At 39.3% G+C, this 21,363-nt stretch overlaps 1 protein-coding gene across 2 annotated transcripts; it reads right to left on the bottom strand.

Annotated features, from left to right (window-relative positions):
• Positions 1-143: 143 nt before the first annotated feature.
• Positions 144-17,383, bottom strand: LOC128744592 (ethanolamine-phosphate cytidylyltransferase). 2 transcript variants are annotated; one of them, XM_053841719.1, is made up of 8 exons: positions 17,259-17,383; positions 16,943-17,193; positions 8,496-8,633; positions 7,376-7,488; positions 3,184-3,250; positions 3,011-3,123; positions 2,241-2,726; positions 144-2,184 (listed from the first exon to the last, which is right to left on the bottom strand). In XM_053841719.1, the coding sequence occupies exons 2-8, from the start codon at positions 16,993-16,995 to the stop codon at positions 2,039-2,041; spliced, it is 1,116 nt and encodes a 371-aa protein (XP_053697694.1). In that variant the 5' UTR covers positions 16,996-17,193; positions 17,259-17,383; the 3' UTR covers positions 144-2,038. The 2 variants fall into 2 exon arrangements, with proteins under 2 accessions (XP_053697694.1, XP_053697695.1); XM_053841720.1 differs by having other exon boundaries at positions 3,041-3,123.
• Between the last annotated feature and the right edge of the window lie 3,980 nt (positions 17,384-21,363).

The raw sequence follows: 21,363 nt of genomic DNA, 5'->3' as shown, positions 1-21,363 counted from the left end.
CCGAATCTGTGCAAACGTGACGAATGATTGATATTTATGCGATGACGATGATGACGATGCTGTGTGTTTGCAATGCGGTGGATTGGCTATTGTCTCCAGTCTAGGTAGCATAATGATGCAGGGTTTGGCATGTTATTGTAATAAATTGGCTCTAATTCGTGGTAGCACATAATTTCAACTGTATATCACTAACGATAAGCTATTGCTAACTGAACTGAACGAGAAATTGAGTTATTACTGACAGTTAGACAATGAAAGGCTTTCTTTCCCATGCCTTTTTCACGGAGTTACCTTCAAAAGCCTGATCGTATTTTAATTTCTAAACATTACAGTGTATTTTTTGAATGCGTAACACATTTCTTTGTAGTAATCGATTTATTGATTGATTTGCTATTAAAAACAAAACATAATGAGAACAAGTTACTTTTGTCTTCATTACGGGTTTAAAAACATGTTTGCTCAAGCATGTAACGCATTTAGTGTTGAAATCTAATGAGAAAGATATAAAAATAACTGGTACTTCCACATGAAGGACGATCTACTTATGCATACTGACTTAAATATAGAATCATTTGCTCTCAACTTTTGTTATAGGTATATAACGCACTCTTTAAAAATCAAAGTACTGGCACTTGTTCTCGTTGGTTTGAGAACAAGTCATTTTTTCCTACAGCTTGAAAACTCCACATTTAGGTAATTGAATTCAAAGTACGTGTGTGATGTGTCTCTTATAAATTGGTTTGTATTAGCTATAGTATCTGTTATTTAGCGACCTGATGCTTACTGTTACGTTAACTGAATCATTTAAACTTTGGTCTCCGGTGACTACCTGTGACACATAAAAACCTATCAATGTACAACTATCGCTACGAGATTCTTAATATACAGCAGCAATTGCATGGGAAGAGGCAATATTGATCTTTTATAGTGTTCTGATTTTGTTGAAAGCTTAACCGTAACGTATTTTTTAATTCTTTTTCAGAGGGCATCGTTCTGAATAAAACTGAATCGAAAATTCATCGATTTTAGTTATGGACAACTTTAACTTAAGTTTAAAGCGTTTTACTTTAATCGCGTTTTTATTGCCGAAACATATTTTCAGCCTCTTTAAGGTATTTTTTTAATAGAAAGTTTTTTTCCTTCTTTTGCTTCTAAAACACAGTGCGTCTCCATAAATGGAATTACCTCGAACGAGTTAAGTAAGTTAAGTAATTAATGATGTATAATTTTTTAATATTTATGTATAAGTTCAACTGCCAATTAAAAAATAAACAACGAATATTTGTATTGTTTTCCTTTTGAAAATATATGTACTCATATACATACAAAAGAATTTGGTCTTAAATTTCATGTTTTCCTACAATGTCTTACAGCAACCTTTGAATGTGCCTCTTATATATTATTAGGTTCTTTTGCAAGTTCGAGTAGAAATAGGTAAATTTTAGCATCTTTGGTCTAATCACCATAAAATTAAATAATGAATGTAACTTATAAAATTTGACCGTAAGTAGTAAAATGGTAGTCGTAAGTAAAATAGTTTTTTTTTCAAACTTCGCTAACGCAGAAAATACAACGGTTATGCAAAGAATTTAGTGCGCTTCTGAAAAGCAATACCTCTCTTTCACATGCATTTACTCCATAAGCAAATTACACGATTTGTTGTGTATAAAAATATAATTTACAACAAAGTTAAATACAACTGGGATCAATGGCTTAAAGAAAAAAAAATAAATGAAAGTTGAAGCCACTGAATATCAAACTCTCAGAAAAAACTAACCGAAATCTAACTCATATTGGAAATAATACATTAATATAAAACCTACAGCTTTTTCAGTCACATTTCACTAGAAAATAGCTACGAGCTTTTGCTTCACAATTATTCATAACCGGCTGGCTGCAGCAGCAGCGGTAGTACCTATAGAATTTGGAATAAAGAATTCGGTCATATTGCTGAACTGGCGTTAAATTGGGAAATACGAGCAACTAGAAGCGAACTAGCTTTAAGTAACTGGAATTTTGGTTCTCTAAACTAGTCTGGTCAACCGCATTTTTCGGCAAGCTTCACCCGCTGCATTGCCTCGTACACTTCAATCTCCTTCTTTTCCTTCTTGGTGTTACGCGCTTCGTACTCGAGCCTGTGTCTTATGATTCGTTCCACAATGTCTTCCGTCGTGATGGGATTGCCTGCAGCAAATAATATTTGTGAATCAATTCCATGTGTTTGCCCTTAAACGACTTACCGGAATCCACCAGCATAAACTTGCCCATCTGTTTGGGCACCGCATACGGATCGATATTACCAACGTCCGGTGCAATTGGGGTTTGCCCGTGACACACCAAATCAACGTTGAAATGTTCCATCAAGTCCTCCGTGACCGAGTAGGGAGCACCGATGACTACCTCATTGACGTACTTGCAGGCCAGCACGCTCAGGACTCGCTCGTGCAGATTCATAATCGGATAGTTTCCGCCTTTGTACTCGTTCACCACCGGATCGGTGTGCAGTCCAACGATCAGATAATCACCGTAAGATTTTGCCTTCTCCAGGAAATCAAGATGCCCCACGTGGAACAGATCGAATGCTCCCGCAACGTACACAATTCGGTCCGTTGGCTGCGGTGCTTTGCCATCGCTGAACTGGATAATCTTCTGCGTTGTCGGGAGAAATTGCGAACAGCCAGTCCAGGGACTGCGAGCGGAATGGTCCTGACCCAGCTTGGATGAGCCTATTGTAGATGTAAGTTTCGATTCATATTTCTTGAGTAATTTGCTAATGGCTTCAATTTCTTCTATGTTTGATTAGTGCAATCGTAAACAAATATTATGTTAGCAATTTTTGGTGGCTAAATTTGATTATTTTCGACACGAATGATCAATGAGACATTATTTTCGAAATTGTATATACAAATAGCAAAGTATAGCGCAGTAGAAGAAGGGGGATTTCGACGAATAACAAAAGCTCTACTAGAAAACAACATCACACTCTACGAGGGGAGACGAAAATATTTACCATCTTTCTCAACGCTATACTCTTGATCACCTTGTTTGAAGTGATTCCGCGTCATCAGAAGCATACGACCCACCAGATCCGTTGTCGACACACCGGCCGTTCGTGAAACCTCCCTGCAACGAGATAAAGTGAATTTAGTGACGTGAAATATATTCCTTCATATAGATGCTTACTTGTACCGGTTGGCCTCTTTTACTAAGTGATACGTATCAACGCCATCGGCCGTCAGCGTGATGTCATCTGCAATGAAGAAGACAAATAATTTAAATTTGAATCAATTGAACGCACGTGCATTGATTATAGTTGCGAATTTTTGCAGCAACAAATTGAAACGGTCAATATCACTGGAACGTGTTGGGGTTTTGTTATTGGCTTTAATTGCTTTGCAAATTGTCGATGATTTTGGTTTTTTCTTATAAAAGCATAACTGCACATACGAATCAACCTCGCGTGTAGATGTGAAAAATCAAAATTTCGCATTAAATTTATAAAAAAAGGAACATGTTTAACTCACGTTCAGGGCCGTATACAGTATGGAAATTTACAAATTTTATACGTGTCATGTTTCTACTACAAACCTTAATTAATTCTCGAATTGAATAAGATGATTCGCTTTAAAAAGATGCGTTGATCGGTCACCTTCAGTGATATCAATTACAATCAATTTGCCAATCATTGCTAGGCTGTGTAATGCAGGCCAGCTTGGCCAATGGAAACCAAATAGAATAAGTTTCCAATAAAATACAACAGACTGTCTCCCCATCTTATGACTCTAGAATGTTGAGATGAGAGCTTCAGAACTGCTAGGCCACATAAGAGTTTGAGGGTGTGGGAAAAAAACTTGTGGCCACTATCCAACTTCCTCTGAACGGCTATAACTACATATTTCTGTTTTCTCCTTCATAGTAGAGATGGTCGGGTATGAAAATTTGAATACCCGGACCCGACCCGTACCCGATCAAGAAAAAAATTGAAAACCCGTACCCGACCCGAACCCGCAAATTTATTACTTTTGATACCCGAACCCTACCGCAACCCGTCGGGTACGGAACGGGCCCTGGTACCCGACCATCTTTAGTGTTAAATGTGGTCAATAGAGATACCCGACCCGACCCGTACCCGGTTTCAAAAACAAAAATTAAGGACCCGTACCCGACCCGAACCCGCAAATTATTTTTTCTCAATACCCGAACCCGACCCGAACCCGGCGGGTACGGGTACGGGTACGGGTTTCGGGCAAATTTTCCGCTACCCGACCATCTCTACTTCATAGTTGAACTTTTCCTACTAGTGATATCAGTCTTTCCGACCCTGTTTGTGGTTGTGTGAAGGGAAGCCTCAAAAACATAAATTTTGGCAAATGTAAATCTTGACAAGTATCAATAGATTGTTCCTTTATACGCTGTTCTTTCCAGTCTCTGTTTCTAGCTCAGTGTTTGTTCCGCAACTGAACTCTTTCATTCCGTCACTGATTCACTTTGAGTCAAAAGCCATCTGCGACTTCGACATAATCAGTTTAGCGTGGTTTAGCGAAAAGATTCAATCGCAACAGTTGTTCGAAAGCGCTATCTCGGTCTTTAGATGTGATCGTAATTAGCAAAACAGCGGAGGTAGGTTGATCGCCATTTTTTAACAAGCTGAGTTCCATTGGCAACGTAAGCAACTAGGATAAAAATAAAAGGGACCAATAGATCTAGCCCCTAGCAACCAGGATAAAAATAAAAGGGACCAATAGACCAATAGAATAGCGAGTAGAGCAAATACACAGCTATGCGGAGGTTGCCCTCTCCACTGCCTGAGGGAAAACACTTGGATCGGTCTCAAGTAAACTGCCTTTTATTCTCTTTCTGTCGACACTTTATTTTTCCCACTTTCTTACTGCCTATCTCCTACATTTTAGCCCCCTTTCCGTTCGCAGTCGTCTACTTTCCCTTGGCAGCTTCCGGACACCGACGCCGCTTTCCCTTCTGGATGTTGGGTGGATGCTTTTGGGCGTCGATCGACGATCCTGATGCCGACGCGACGTGCTTACACCAACTGCCGGCACTGTAGCGACCGGGCTACCGGATCGAAATGATCCTCAATAACGATTATTCGAGATAATATGTGGACCTGTGAGTACAATGGGGGGAATTGGAAAATGCTGTGTGGGCGTCAGTTGCAAGCTGTTTCCGCTCAAATCGAGCTTATAATTTCACCCGAACGACCCGTAGATCCGGCACGATCCTCTTCTCTACTTTTTTATTACCTATCAGCTTTAACTTTTCAGCTTTACGGTTTCTTCACTTTAATCTTTTTTAAGTCAATCTTTGTGGTTCTTCAGCTTTGTTTTGTTTGTTTCCAGTCTTTTACCTTTGCGCTTTCAGGTCCGGATTATTGGACTGTTCAGGATGGCGGATATGTCGCGCTCTCCAACAGTGTTCCCATTGATTCATGACTTCCGACATTAATAAAGTTAACCTATAGTTCCTGTCCACCATTCATCAAATCAGTCCGCAGGCCGCAAGCACCAGATTTAAGGGCCGCGGTTTGGCCATCGCTATTTTAGACCAATGGCAAATATTTTCTTGCCTTTTTATTAATTCAATACGAGCTATCCGCGTTAATCTCGGCGTTCTTGGGTTGTCATACAGTCACTGGTTACAACTTAGTATAGCTGTACAACCTAGTTTGGAATGTTCTTCTTAACGGTGGCTCTAGCATCGACTACCAACGTGCTCGTGCTTCACATTTTCTTTGCAACAAACTTCATGCATGCCTTTAACCGTTTTCTGGCGGTGGAAGTCGCCTCTGCTGTTAGAAGTATATCTAACAGCAGTGTTGGGCACCGCTAATTCGCTAATCGATCAACCGCGAACCGCTAATTAACCTTATAATTCATACTTAGACTACCATTTGTTGCTGCCATAATTTCAAATGAAGCGCCGCTGTTTATTTTAAAATTAATAAACTATAAAGCATTTTATCCATTATAATAGATTAGTAGAGTAGGACTTGGTAGTCCACAGTCAGTATAATCCATACAGTCTTCCATGGTGTGATCCAGAAACCTTTGCAACTACCTCAAAAACTCTACCCGTTCATCGAACGAATAACTTAAAAATTAACAAGTTATTCAGCTATTCGCTATTCAGCAACGATTTCACGGAAATAACGCGCCCGGTCTTTTGGAACTCATCTCCTATGAGAAATTCTTCTCTACGAACTCTATTATATAAAACCAGCGAAATAGCATTCAATTGAAAATTCACGGCGCAATTTTCTTGCAGTTAAGTTTGCTTTTAAATTTTATGTTCTCTTTTTGAAGCAAATAATAAACAGACAGTACAAACAATAAGGCAGTACTCATATCAGAAAGATTCAGTTCTATAAATGTTTCATAAGTGATTTTTACAGATTTTGCTTCTATGAGGTACCTAATCTTATTTATATAGGAAGCTCCCTAGAAAAAGGGACTGTTATGCGAGTAGCGGCAGTAATGGCGGGTATGAATAAAACAGTTTGCTTTGCTTTTCCCGTGTAAACTTTATGGATTGTATTATGATGGATCAGTAAACATCGGGCGCGAAGTAAAGTAAACTGTTTTATTTATTCGGCCTAATGTCTAATGAGCATAAGTGAGCGTAACTAAGTGTAGCAAACCTACTCCAGTCCAAGCCCAGTATTACTCAATTAATTTTTTTTTCAAGGCTCTCGAAATCTGGGGAATGTCGATGACCGTGAAGGAAACTGGAAACTTTTGCTATTTTCTGCCGATAACTTAGCAATTCCTCACTTGTTGAAATTAGCTTGAAAAATGGACCTAAAATTAAAGTCCCTAAGTTGATATGCATTTCGCCTTAGCATGTAGGCGGTATGCTTTCGTACAAAATTTTGTAATAAAGGAATCAAAACTTAAATACCATACCACATCAACAATGTGTTACATGTGTCAGGTGTTAAAATCCCATAAAGCGCGCAGGTGTGTATTTTTTGCTTGCAATATAAATAGAAGTACATCAACTTCTTCCGACCGGTAGTTAATAATTAAGTTCTCAAGGTTCCAAATCCAATCTATCTGCTCCATTGCTTATATGTTTCATACAATTAATTCTCTTCCCGTGTCAGTGGGTCAGTATTAAAAAAGATTACGGAGCCTTGGAGAATAATCACGCCTCTTTTTTTTTGTAGATGTATTGCAATACAAATTGATTTAGTTATTTCAGTCATATTATTTATACTGGAAATTGAGACTGCATTTCATTATAAAACTGACGCTCGTTTGTGAATTCATAAGAATATGGATCTATGGCATTTTCGACACTCCGAGGATCTCAAAACAGGCGGCTCCCTCATCTTTCCCTTAACTAATTAGAATCTACCTACCTCCGTGCACACAGAAATCACAGTTGTTGCTGTCCAGCGTTTCTAGCGTGGTCACGTAGGGGGCATCCTCCACAACTTCGTCCACCCATTTGATACCGCGTACCATTTTGTATCTAAAACAAACAAAAATACCCTTCAATTATCGTTGCATAACAATACACACATCATATTTTCACGTCTCCTTTCGGGAACAAATATAATTTTAGCCGAATCGAATCAGTTTGCCCCGATAACAAAGCCAATCGCCAGCAAAACCGGTTAACCCATTACGAACTGAAAATAAGCCAGCCGCTACGCCACGTATTATGGTTCGCTCATGTGGCGTGAGCCGCAGCCGCTGATAAGCAAGGATCTTACGTACGCGATGTGTAGTAAAGCATCAAGAAAATACGGATCTTCGATAAGCAGGCCGGCGCAACGGTTGAATAGCGCGCGAGCGAATCGCTCGGGCAGAATCGTCCGATTTCGTAGCAAAGTCCAGTCATAAGCCTTGCTTTATGATACAAAGCTTTGTATACGTTGGCCTACGTGGTATGCGCGCGCTTGCTTCGTCAGAGATATTGGCGTCCAGTACATGCTGTAGGTTCCGATTTCTTATCACCCAGCCAACCAGTCAGCAACGTTGCCGGCATTCGGTATGGAATGTCCAGCACGCTCGCTCTATCGCCTGATTCTTCAATGAGTTAAAAGCGATTGCTTTATTCGCCATATAGAAAATGGTTTTATTGTGCTTGTGTGAACCCCAGTCAAGGCAGAGTTTGCGAGCTTGATAATGGATTATTCCTTTTCATTAATTAATGAACTGCGATTCGATTCGACCTCGATCTACCCACGAACATACGATCAGTAGGTCTATGGTGGCATAAGCGTGAATGTCGTTAACCCGGAGGTGGGGTGCACGATTGAAATGACCGAATAGATTCGAGCGAATGGTAGCATTACGTTGGGAAAATAAACTCTTTGCATTTTCTATAAATTTGGAGGCGCTGATTCAAACCATCGGCAAATATTTAGTCTCGTCATGCACCAATTCGATTCCCTTTTGAGTCAAGATTGGAGCCGGCGATAAGATAAGCAAGCGCATGACATTCTGTTGATACGTTCAATTACGACATTTTACCTCTCTTCCTGTGTAAAAACCGGCGGGCCTTTATTTTTAGTGATAGCTTCGTCGTTGTGGATTCCTACGATAAGCTTGTGGCCGAGTGCTTTCGCTTGACGCAGGGAGTTTGCATGGCCGAAATGCACCATATCGTAACTGCAAAGAAGAAGAAAAAACAAAACAACGGGGATTAGAAAACGCGAAAATGGAAATTCACCAACTAGTGTGGGTGTGGTTAACGATAGGTAAATAACATTAACGTCACACAGTTTAAATGGATTTTACGATCAGGTGCAAAAACACGTGCGCTTAATGCACCTAACTAGCGTAACGTGAAACGAATTCGAACCGCTTGCTACCGAAGTTAATGAGGATTAATAGCCGATCAATATAAACAAAAATGTGCACTTAAGAATTATCGGATTTTAGGCGTATAGTTATGTCCGCTGTGGGTGCTGTAGCTATTGTGTGCGAGGCAATTTCTGCTAACTAATTAGTATATATGCACCACAAATCAACTATGAAATTAACTGACGTCTAAAGCTTCATTTGTCGGCGCGTGTCTTTAATGGTAATTAACGTGCAGTATGCTATTTCCATCTTATTGCTTGGAGAGATATTATATCGTAAAGAATAAAGTAGTACATGTGGCAAAAAGGGAAGTGTTGTCAAGTATGAATGCTAATTACTCAAGTCTAAAAACTTAGAGCATGAATTCGTGAATAGCTGCTGTGAATGACGCTAACCGACATGCATCTAACAGCGCAAAGTGAAATACGTCACGGAATTGGCACTATTTTCAGGATCAATTAGTTCTCAAAAGCATCATTATGGGAAGCGTAAGAAGCGTTAAAAATAGCATTTACGTTATACAGAGATACCTCGATACAAGACAATTTGTAATTTCAAAAAGTTGTCTTATATCGAAATTGTTTTATATCGAAACATGATTTTTTCAAGCATTTTTGCATTAGCATTTGCCAATTTTGCTCTGTGTTGTGTTTTTACGTTTTTTGAACTATTTATTATTGTTTGAGCTATTAGTTTTTTATGATTTTTAGCATTATTTAGAAATAATGAACATCTTTATGGTGCCGCTTTTGGATTGGAAAATTGGCTCAGGTGTCGTTACCAACTATACCAAAGGAATTTGTCTTATATCGAGGTAAAAATTGTCTTATATCGAATTGTCTTATATCGAGGTTGTTTTATAACGAGGTTGTCTTATATCGAGGTATCCCTGTATAGTTTATTACACACACTGATAGTTATAACACATTGAATTCCAAATTAAAATATATCCTATCTTAAATTCGTTGACTAAAATTGCTTCATATCATTTTAATGATCTTCGTTATTTGAAAGATGTGCGCCAAGCAGCATTATAAAGGGTGTGGATTTTCCAGGTGAAATATAAAAATGTTCACTTTTAGTTTTAAAACAAAAAGATGAAACCTTAATTTGTATTTATTACCGGCTTATTTGACTGAATTATTTTTTTATTCTTCAGTTACCATTTTTCATGAAATCATTGGCTTTTTAGGTTTGGGGAACGGCCGCGAATAAGAAAATCGCATTTTCTCCGTGTGTTAACCAACAGAGCGCCCACAGCGAGTCTTAAGCATAAGCTATCGTGACGGGGAAATTTCCCCACCTACTCTATTTCCCCTGGGCGAGTTCTCTATGCGAGAATCGCTTTCTCCGACCGGCAAATTATACTCCGCACGTCAGTTCCTTATCTGTTATTTTCCCGCGCAAGTTCATTCACTAGCTCAAGCGCAAGCGGAAGGCGAAAACTTGATAAACAAAGTTGGTTAAGCGGATTGCATCACTCGCACTTTCATCGCTTACCAATGCGCGCTGTGTTCTCAAAGCACCGTCCATTGCGGCTATCTCTAAACCCCTAGAGTTCCCTGAGGATGGGTAAAATTCCCCAAGAATTCCCGGTTTATCAGGTAGTAGACACCCTGGGCTTCCAGTTTCGTTGAAAGTGGACAATGGACCGCAATTTAGCGCAAAATAAACCGCAATTTTCTATGCCAAATAAATTTAATTAATGCCAATTTTATATTGGACACATTCCACGCACTTGTACACCAAGAAATCGGTATTTAAAAGCGCATATTTCAATTCATACTGGATATGAACCAGTGATTATTGAACTACAAAGAAAACGTAGTTGTCAAATCTCAACACAATCAACATACAGAACGTTTAATAATTAGCACATTGAAGTGTACACGTGGTGGAAAAAGCGGTATTTCTGCGATGGTGTCGCGTTACGAAATGTAACTTGTTATACCTACCTAAATAACAATCTAAATCAAAAAGTAAATACTACGTTAGAAAGTACATTTAACAAACATAATTTAAAACTTGTTTAATAACTTAGTCACAAACGTATTTTTTGCTAGTCGGGTCCTCGTCCTAACGAGACACGCTGGAATGTGTCGTTGGCCTCAGCAAAATGCAGAGGTAGAGTGACAAAATAGGACTATTCTAAGAAGGTTACGAATTGTGCAAGAATTGGGAAAGAGAGTTGGAACAATGATCTGAGTCAGTATTACCTAGCGTATCACTCCAATAAACATCCCACAAGAAAATTGCTCACAGAATGTTTGACAGACGTATTCGTTGTAAAATGCCGCATGTATTAATTTAGCTGAATGATGAAATAAGGCATATGGAAAAAGAAACCCTTGGGTTATAAACACCAATACTGCCTTGACTCTTCCTTGATAACTGACTTGACCCTCTTTATCGACAGACTTCGCAGTTGGTTTTATTAGAGTACAGGACAATTACGGGGCTGGTGCAATGACCCTACTGGCTCTAGTAGTACCGCCTTAGCCAAGATTCGAGCATACGACGGCTTTTTTTCTGCTTTACTTGTCTCTGACTCGATCGCGATTCAAGGTAAATTTTTTTTGTGAAGTGAAGGAGTTTTCGATGCGAAGAATGATAAACTTTCGGAAAATTTTGATATGAGGCCAAAAATATAATGGGTCGTTTAATGGAAGGTGGGACTCCAACCCACAAACTCTCGGTTGGTTTCTAAGTGTTTTTGCAATCAAACTATGGCCGCACCCCGGTGTTGTTATCGGTATTTCTGAATTCTTCTGTGATAAAATTGATTTTTTCTCCCCATTAGAATGCTACTTTCATGCGGAATCCGATGGTAGTGTTTCTTGATATTTTGGTCAAATAAATGCCATTTTAGCCTAATTTTCTTGAAAGTGAATTCCAGGTGAATTTTCACAATTTTTGCAATGTTAACTGAGGTTTAGAAATTAAATAAAATGAATTGACGTAATCAAATATTTTGCCATCGGATTTCACATGAAAATAGCCTTCTCATGGCGAAAAAAGATTAAGATTATCTCAGCAGGAACTAGAGATATTGACTTTTATATCGAGAAAAGTGAAGTAAAATGACCCTCGTTTGGCCAAAACTGGATTACTTAGATCCTAAAAAAATATCTTGTTTTTGACATCAAAAAATTGAATTTATCACAGCGGTATTTGGAAATAGAAGGAGACAGCTTGAGACCAACAACTTTTGTTAAAAAAATCCTCTGTGCGGGATTTTGGAATTGCGGAATGTTTCTATCTCTATCTGGTATACTCCTTGGAAGTATAGGCTCACAGCACAGTTTGTCTGTTGAGTATTGTAGGACTGCTGTAGTAGGATGTATGGGTTTTCATTGGTGCCGCGTTTTGAGCCTATTTTTCTCTGAATGTGCTAAAAATCAAGAATTTTACGTTTGAAGGTTTCGTTTCGTAGATGCTCTTTGAAAACCTTAAATATTGTTGATTTTGAAACTTTAAAGTTTCTATTTCTTGTACAGAGAGATCTGATTTTCACTCAAGGCGTTCTTTGAAAAATAATGATCATTTGCTCAGTCCTACTACGGTCATCTAGCGAGGAAGCGTCGCGGTACCTTTTAATGGTCAAATGGACAAAAAAAAACGTTTCAGTTCCTGGTTTTTCAAATTGCCAAATATAGTCCAGGGACTGGCCGATCACCGTACAAAAACGCAACACATATTGTTCGACTTATAACATTCGGCTCGAACAGAACTTTTTCTAAAATAATAGAAACAACGATTTAGTTCATGAGACGCTGAAATGTACGAACAGCACATATTTGTTTTTACCGCAATTTTGCGCGTTCAAGAAACCCTCCCATGGGTAGGTGGTTTGACGCGTACTTCGGCCAAATGACCTAAAAATTCTTAGTTCCGCATGTAGAATGTTTATAGTTTAAGTTGGATATATGTGTAGTATGTAGTATTGCATAATTTAGCTTTATGTGTCTCGTAAAGCGGAATGGAGCGAAATCGAACGGATTTGATTTTAAATTCAATCCGTTTGGGCCGAAGCACCGGGAGGGCTTACTCGGTTCCCTAGATGAATTGCTGGTATGCACAGAAATTTCTCTAGAAAACTGAAACCAAATCCTACCCACCATTCATGAGATTTTGACTTACTCATGAAAATTAAAATTTATCGCTATTTAGAACGAACGAGTGTTCAAAAATGATGTGATGTCTTTATTTGCGTAATCGAGACATTTTCTATGAGATTGCCAAAGAATTTGTGGCTGTTATGCGATTATGGACAGCACAGCACTGAAAAATATACACACACGTACATGTATACATGTGTATGCATGTATGAGTGTGCATGGGTGTATAGGTACGAATGAATATATGTTTGAGTGTTCTATGATGAGTCGGAAATTCTTCTTATACCTATGCTGCCAAATTACAATTATTAATGGGCAGGAAGTTATAGTCAGTAGCTGTGTTTCCTGTATCAGTTTCCTATGTTATTACTATTATTACTAATATTGCTATCGTTGCTGTTACTGTCACCTCTATTGTATTGTTTTGGATGTAATTATAATTTTTTTTTTCTTATTTCCCTCCTTTATTAGAATGATTTGCATGTCTTGTGACTAACCGCGTTAACGGTATTCAACTAACAACATAAAATGATCATGTATGACGCTGTTTGTCTCCCAAGGGCCTTCCTAATGCTGATGAGCCTCTGTCGGAGAGTCCATCAAGTCGAACGGTGGCAACTCACCGGCGGCCTGCTCCTCTCCATTCTTGCGGCTGTCGTCGCGGTCGGACTTAGTGGATCTCTCGAAAAGCTTTATAGCCTCGATATATATCTTGTTCTGTCCATTGCCCAATGCTGGCAGACTTCAATTGAAATTCCATTTCTAACTAAATCTTTTTAGAGTTAAAACTTCTTCAAGTAAAAACAGATATTCGATTCTCTGGCTGATTCAAGCGATAGCGAAGGGCTGTCCTCAATATACCATCATTCCCACTTCCTAAAATGGGGTCATAGTACATAATATATGGCCATGGTATGAGGATTTTTTTTTTTTTTTTTTTTTTTTTTTTCGATTCAATGCCATCCTCACAGAATTATCAACGTCGTTAACATCTTATTAAGTCTTGCTTCAGTGACAGCTTACACTTAAGACTTAACACGGAATATATACATATCTCCAAGTGAAGTTCTTTTTGATCCACCTCATCCCTTTTTAGTTACAGAATCATTTCAATTGACCACGGTCTGAAGAGCATACCGACAAATCGGTTGACTACCGCTACAAATATGCAATTAATGCCACCGGGAATAATACGAGCGAGTACCAGTCCCCATTATATCGCATCTGCTCTATTTTTCGGAAGTTCAAGTAGTTTTTCGATAGTTCTGAGCGATAATATTGCTCTTGAATAATATTCCGCACAAAATATTCGAAAATTTACGCCATCAGCTACAATACTGCAAAGATGGGAGATAAAGAGGCGGCTGTGGCTTTTAATGAGCATAGGTTGTTGAACAGCGCTGGGTCAATCGTGATGACATGGGTATTTGGGAGATGAGTAGCGTCCAGCCTAGCGAGTAGTTAGTCGGTAGTAGCATAGGTGATGGACAGACATAGAATTCTCGTGATATTACTAACTTGAAAATTACAATTAGCATGCGACTAAAAACTCTCTCTTCTTTTCTTTTCTTTTCTCCCTTTTCTGCCTGATCTCTATCGCTTTTTCTCACGGCAACAACAATGTTGTCGTGAGGGGGGGCAAGAGACCAGCCACAGATGACCACACTGGTGACAACGATGGATGAGGACGCCGTGATGCCATGAATGAACAAGTTGTAAGAAAGGTTCGAGCAAGACGAGGAAACAAACAAAGGAAGGAGAAAACAAGATAAGTACAAGCCATCTTATGCTATATTGACCAAGCACACAATTATATCAAGCCAAGTTCTGTCACTCTTCTTCCGCCCATTAATCCATAATCACCAACACATTATGGAGCTAGCGTAATCCGCACGGATTCTTTTAACATTATCACAACCACCTTATCTCAGCCCTGGACAGACTTGGCTCTAACTGCCCCACCTTGTGCTGCAAACAGAAACAGAAACAGAATTTTGCGCGTTCAAGAAACAGGCTTTTTATTGACCGAAGACAAATAATATACACATTACAGTTTGAAACAAGCACTTGTCAGTTGCAACGTGACATGTTAGCATCACCGCTACATATGAACAAGCACGTTTAGTATTCGATTACATATTACTATGCAGAAATTCGCTAAGCAATTGACCACCTCATAAAATATGATAAGACAATAATCTATTATTAAATGAGGACTACTACACCGGTTGTAAGTCTCGACGAGCAACCGTGTAGAGCCAGAATTGGCTTTCATTGTCAAGAACAATGCATCATTCAATTAAATTTCATCCTCTCTAGTAAATATATAACGTCATAGGATAGTGTAAACTGTTCTACGTTAGTGAATAGCATGTCTTGTAACATTCATATTCTCTTTCCTTAGTTATTTTTCCTCAGTCGCTTGAGACTGGAAGCGGAATTATATTGATTGATTGTTATTGATAGATTGGAACTAGTTTAGCAAAAAGTCGATTATAATTGATTTGCCACCTATGAGGTATGCATTTTGTTAACCCAGTATTCTTGGCAGGGCTTCTATAGTAATTATGAGTTACAATCAAATTTTTCCACTCCGTGACACAAGCGCGTCTGTGCCGTAGACAACTCTTCGCTGATAGGCGTACAGCTCAATCATACGATCGACCGCGTGCGGGTTTGACCGACACCGGCGGAGCATCCTACGTTTGTATGTATTTGAATGCAGCCAAACAGTACCGGCATACAACGGCAGCAAAACGATGTGTACGCCTTGTTTACGGCGCATGCTCGCTGGCCGCTGGCCCCGGCTTCAGGTTCTGACCAGCGGGGTGCTATCCCTATCTTAACGAACGGTGTTTGACAGTCGACTTAACGAAGGGCGCTATTTCAACAAATGCAAGAAATAGCGCCCGTCTGACAGGTAGATTTGCTGCCAACCTTGTGCTGAGATGTTGGCAACAAAAACATGGCACCCATCGCAAGCCCCTGGTTCTGACCGTCGTATGGTGAACCAGGTAGGTGCCGTCGACGGATAGGTGTGAAACGAAAGCGGTCATCGTGCCAGTTTTTGATTCTCTTTGAGCTGTATACCGTTGAGAAATGTCATAATGGCACACCGTGCTTTATTATGAAGTTATGAACTATGCTTACGCGTATGTTATTTTCTAGCAATCACAAATAAAGTGAAATACAACCAATTTTCATTTTTTAAATTACACATTTTGAGTGTTATCAATCTCAAATAAGACGATTTATAGAACTTGTTTGCGACCAGTTTTAGGTCATAAGTGTTTACTAAAAATATGCTCTGAACAACAAAACTTTTTCTTAAATCATAATCATTGTTTTGACCTCGAAGATACCAAAGTGTGTGTGTCTGACACTGCGGCATAAATAGCTTGATTAATTCTGCTTTGATTGTAGCTCCACGCAATATCGTGGAAAATTTTCCAAACATTAATCTCACCGATACGTGCAGAGGAATTCAAAACGTAAAACTATTGACTTGAAAATATAGCATAGATACTTTCGAAGCTGTGAAAATTGAATAAATCGTTACAACGGTTCGGATGCAGTCATTATTGCCCATTATGCTTATTTCATATACGCATACCAGCGGCAATGAAAAAAGGGGCATCGTTTTTTCACTTTTTAATTCACGAGAAACTCGGCTGATGCAGCTATCCATTTTGGTGTGCAAGGTCAAGGGCCTTACTTTTTGATTTGATCTAATTTAGGTTTAGTGTATGTTTTAGTTAGTCCATTCGACTATTCTTTCGTAATCAATATTCTAACGCATTTTTGGCTACAGTCACAACTTCCACACTCATGACGGCATGAGTAACTGGAATTTTTGCGAAGGCCTTGAAACGGGATTTAGTATCAATCAATAATTTAAGTGGTGGCTTCCTGCTAATCATTAGTCATGAGACCAGAATAGTCCTAAGCAGCCCGGCAGGTACGGGGTGTGAATGTTGAAGTCATCGGTTTACTCACCAGCCATCGCACCATACTCGGATTTCCTTCTCGGCACTTCCGTTGTGTTCCATTACTAGCTATTATTATAGTCAACCTTTGCACTGATCGAAGCACACGCTGATTTTTTTTCACTTTTTTCCTCCCTGTGGAATGCTTCCTTATTGAACGACGCTGTGACAACACAGTCTTCCGAGTTCTTCCAATCTCACCGATTTCAGTCGTGCAAATGAGATCCGCCTCACCAGCTGACCACTTTTATAAACAGCCCCCTTCACTCAACCAAGAAAAACATTGATAAGAACAGGAGCGTAAAAAATTCTAGCCAATATATTACCAACACTTTCTGAACAGCAACAAAACGAATTAGTTTCAAGCGGACTTGAGGGTTTCAATGAATGGCAAATTCCAAACCGGGAATGACTTTCTTCTTGATCGTAGACCAAGTTTTGCACGATATTTTGACCTGTTCCGTAGAGCGATTGTACAAGACTGAAATGATGGAATAATGATACGAGACTAAAATGATGGAAATGATCAGTGAAGAGCGTAGAATTGAAACGCTCTCTGCCGATGATTGCTTGGTTTTTTTTCACAAGCGCAGCGCCCGCAGCGGGCATGGTTGCCATACGGCGATAACACTTCAACAATCCGATTGGCGTTGTGCGCCTGAAAGATTTTGTATAGAAAAAAATTGTTTCAGATTCATTCAGTTTGTTCAAGTTTTGTTCTCTTTAGTTATCCTGTATCTTGCTTGCAATAGCATGGTTTATATTAATTTCACAAAAAAAAGTTTTTTACCACTCAAGCACGTAGATTTTTATAATTTAGCGTGATAAGTAACCTGTTTGTTGTCGCATAAATATACAAAAACATTTTTTTCTCGTATATACTGTAAACAAACCACTGACAAAGTATATACCAAAAATAAAGTTCTCAATTTTCTTACATTTTGCAATAATAATTTTACTTGTACATTGTTTCACTACATTAGGAAAATTAAAAAAAGTGAACTTTTTTCCGATTCTTCAAGCAAACTGTCAACTTTCTCACCGTTCGGCTAGTTACAAAGACCACCACCGTCAGCGCATAAGTTTCTGTCGAACAGGCCAATAGCATCTATCTGATTTTCACGATTACGCATTAGTATGCGTGCGAACTACCTGAAAATCACGTAAATAGTACAGGAAAAGCTGGATGGAAAATATTCACTAACTTTTCCTATGATTTCGACGTGAAATTTATTTTGAGTGTAGACAAGTAGAGGCGCTAGTGTGCCCATTGAACTTACTTACTTAATTGGCCTAACGTCTTACGACAAGGCCTGCGCAGTATAATTTCTCCATCTGTTTCGGTCCATGGCAACTGGGCTCCAGATCCGTGGGCACCCAGTGCTCGCCAGATCTCGCTTCACCTGGTCTTGCCACCTCGCTCGATGTGCGTCTTGTTCCTACCGGATTCGATGCGAAACCCATTTTTGCAGGATAGTTGTCCGGCATTCTAGCAACATGTTCCTGTTCAACGTATCCGTCCAGTTTTAACCACTTTCTGAATACTTGGTTCGCCGTACAGACGCGCGAGCTCGTGGTTCATTCTTCGCCTCAATACACCGTTTTCTTGCACTCCGCCAAAGATGGTTCTTAGCACTCGCCGTTCGAAAATTCCGAGTGCTCGTAGGTCCTCTTCCAGCAGTCTCCACGTTTCGTACCCGTAGAGGACAACCGGTCTAATTAGCGTTTTGTGCACAGTGTGCACTTTGTACGAGTGTGGCCACTGGGAAATCCTTTTCAGCAAGCAGCCAGCACTTTTGAGGTACAAGTGTCAAAAGTGTGTTTGCGTTTACCAAAAACAACTGCTCGATGTATGCGGAATAAATATTTAAATGTTAATGGTGTAAATCGTATAAATAAACGGATTTCTTTTATCAAACACTCGACCGTGTTTAAATTTAATTTATGAATATCTATTTCGAAATCACTGAGGGTGCCGGGAGCAGCAACAACGGTTGCAAGAGCAATTGCTGTTTACCGGCTGCTTTAAGGCGATCAAAGCTGCATAAAGTAAGCACTTAAATGGTGGTTGAACAACCGATGTTTAAACTACTTTAAGTTTTTCAAACCAGCTTTCTCTCAAAGGCTGATAAACAGGCTTAATAGCGGATTTTTCTGCTAAAAAATCCGCTTCTAAACAGCCATAAACATCAAACTGTTTTACGGCTGTTTAAAGGTCTTAAAGTTTAGAGTAGAGGCTTTCATTAGGCTCACAGATTTCAAACTACTTTAAGGCTGCTTAAAGTGGCTTTATAAACTACTATCAAGTTTTCATTCGGCTCACAGCACACATACTGTCAGGTCATAGAATTTCGCAATTCGGCTGACAGCAAAAGTTTGTCAGTTATTGACATTATCGACCAAGGGTAAATCGCTTAGAACATTCTATGTCCCTTATTCGTGCCAATTTATTTATTGCGTATGGAATTGAAAGAACAGTGCGTTGCGTTTTCGTACCGTTGGGAGAAAATGGGGAATTTTATTTTCCCTGGAGAATCGACACCCTGTTGCTGGTTGTATTACTGTTGGGTATAAAAATAACTGAAAAGCCGAGTGTCACGAAAACTTGCAAGGTAGTGAATGACATGGACGTAAAATGTACTGGTTGGTGACCAAAATCTGAAGACATTTGACATTATTTCGGCAGGGGTATATTCGGCAGATTTCTAGTACACACGCACCGAGAAGATATACTAGAATAACGATAACATCGCTTGCTAGTCGTGTCGTACACACTTCGGAGCGGCAAAGACACGCTTCAATATTCTAGCACCAGGCATGACAAAACGTGTACTGGTTTTTGGTATTCTCGTTTGCAGCTTCTTTTGTATGCCTACAGCCTTTCCCCAAATAATGCGGATTCAAAGAAGAACGTTTCCAAAATTGAAAACGAACTCTACTGCATCTATTCTTACAAGATCTTTAAAGTAGTGATCAGCCACAAAACGGTAGGTACCATAATGCAACAATTTTGATTACAAGTTCAGGTGAAAAACGCATCAATAATTACACCTATTCTCTATCGTTTGTCCATACTATTCCAACTATCACTGTAAGCGAATGCCTGTCATTTCTATACTGTGACATTTTCTGCGACTAGTCACAGACAAACAGACATAACTCTTGGAAGAAAAATCTACAAAAATTATCGTACCTCACATTTAGCCTGAACACTAGCACTATCTATGATCGACATTCCCAAATATCAAATAGCAACAGGAGTATCCCTTGAGGTAGCAAGTATTTTTTATGGGGAATCCCCTTTCTTTCGTCAAAAAGTCACTTTCGCCCTTTGACCAAAATGGAGACATTCCCAACTAAGCCCAAATTTGAAATGACGGTTTAATCGGTACGAAGAATAGAAAACGAGTGTTATGTCTGTGGACTAGTCACAGTGAAATAAGAATGCTTGGGCTGCTTCTATAGGGTTGCTTATTGTTTAGTTTTTACGAGGGCTAAAGTCAATCGGCAGTTTTAAATTCAAGTATGAGATAGAGCAGGTATGGGCTTTCTCAACGGTGTACTCAATACACCCTAGCGTGCTTTTTTCACCCCATCGACATATCTATCGAGCTGCAGTAAACGCCAGCGACAGTATGTCCGGGGCTCAAAATTTGACAGCGGGCCCAAATCAGACTGCTGGCAGTTGAGTGAAACGCAGTGCTGACATGCTATCTCATTTTCGCACACACGAGATGTTGGCGGCGAAAACATGGTTGTCTCACAGAGAACAGATAATTATGTTCATATAAAATATCACGCAAATGATGTGTAAGCTTTTAAACAAGACGCTAGCGACATCTCTCTTAGGGTGCACCAGTTGCCCGATATTCATGTTGCCAAATTTATTATATATTCTCGTCATAGTCTACATATTCGGAATACTGGCAACTCTTATGTTAGTTACTGTAGCAACCCAGCAACGGTTGTAGCAACGGATCGATTTTGTTTATGTTATTTGTTGAACACGGCTAAACATTGAAAACAGAAACGAAATCGTATATCAATTTACTATTATTTTAATAAGTAAGGCAAATATGCATCGTATTTAGTGTTTTTCCGTATTGTATTGTACCATTTCATCATTACATGCAGCAAAACAGTAGAATCAATATATATAGAATGCCAGTGTCGCTGTTTTTCTATAGGACTCACTGTGGTAAACATGATGCTAACAATCTGTAATAAGTCTGTGAATCGGGAGCTTCATTGTCAAAGTTGCTCATTGTTATTTATCTGTTCTTTATCTGTGCCCTGGTTGGTGCTGTCGTCAGTGCGTTCATCACTGTGTTTTCATGCCATTGAAAAGTTTTTAAACGTTCTTTTTCTTTTCGTCCGGATGAATTGCATACCAGAACTGCGCCCGTTTGCACCGATTTTTTCAGAAAATTG

The sequence above is a fragment of the Sabethes cyaneus genome, chromosome 3 (genome assembly GCF_943734655.1).
Source record: "Sabethes cyaneus chromosome 3, idSabCyanKW18_F2, whole genome shotgun sequence".
NCBI lineage: Eukaryota > Metazoa > Arthropoda > Insecta > Diptera > Culicidae > Sabethes > Sabethes cyaneus.
Note: the sequence above shows the minus strand (reverse complement) of the source record. Positions and strands in the feature narration are given on the sequence as shown.

Excerpts from the sequence above, each read along its gene's own strand:
- LOC128744592 (XM_053841719.1), bottom strand. The coding sequence starts at position 16,995 with ATGGAACACAACGGAAGTGCCGAGAAGGAAATCCGAGTATGGTGCGAT. Across the intron at positions 8,634-16,942 it reads CGAGTATGGTGCGATGGCTG|TTACGATATGGTGCATTTCG; the intron begins GTGAGTAAACCG and ends TCTTCTTTGCAG. Across the intron at positions 3,124-3,183 it reads AAAGAGGCCAACCGGTACAA|GGAGGTTTCACGAACGGCCG; the intron begins GTAAGCATCTAT and ends ATCTCGTTGCAG.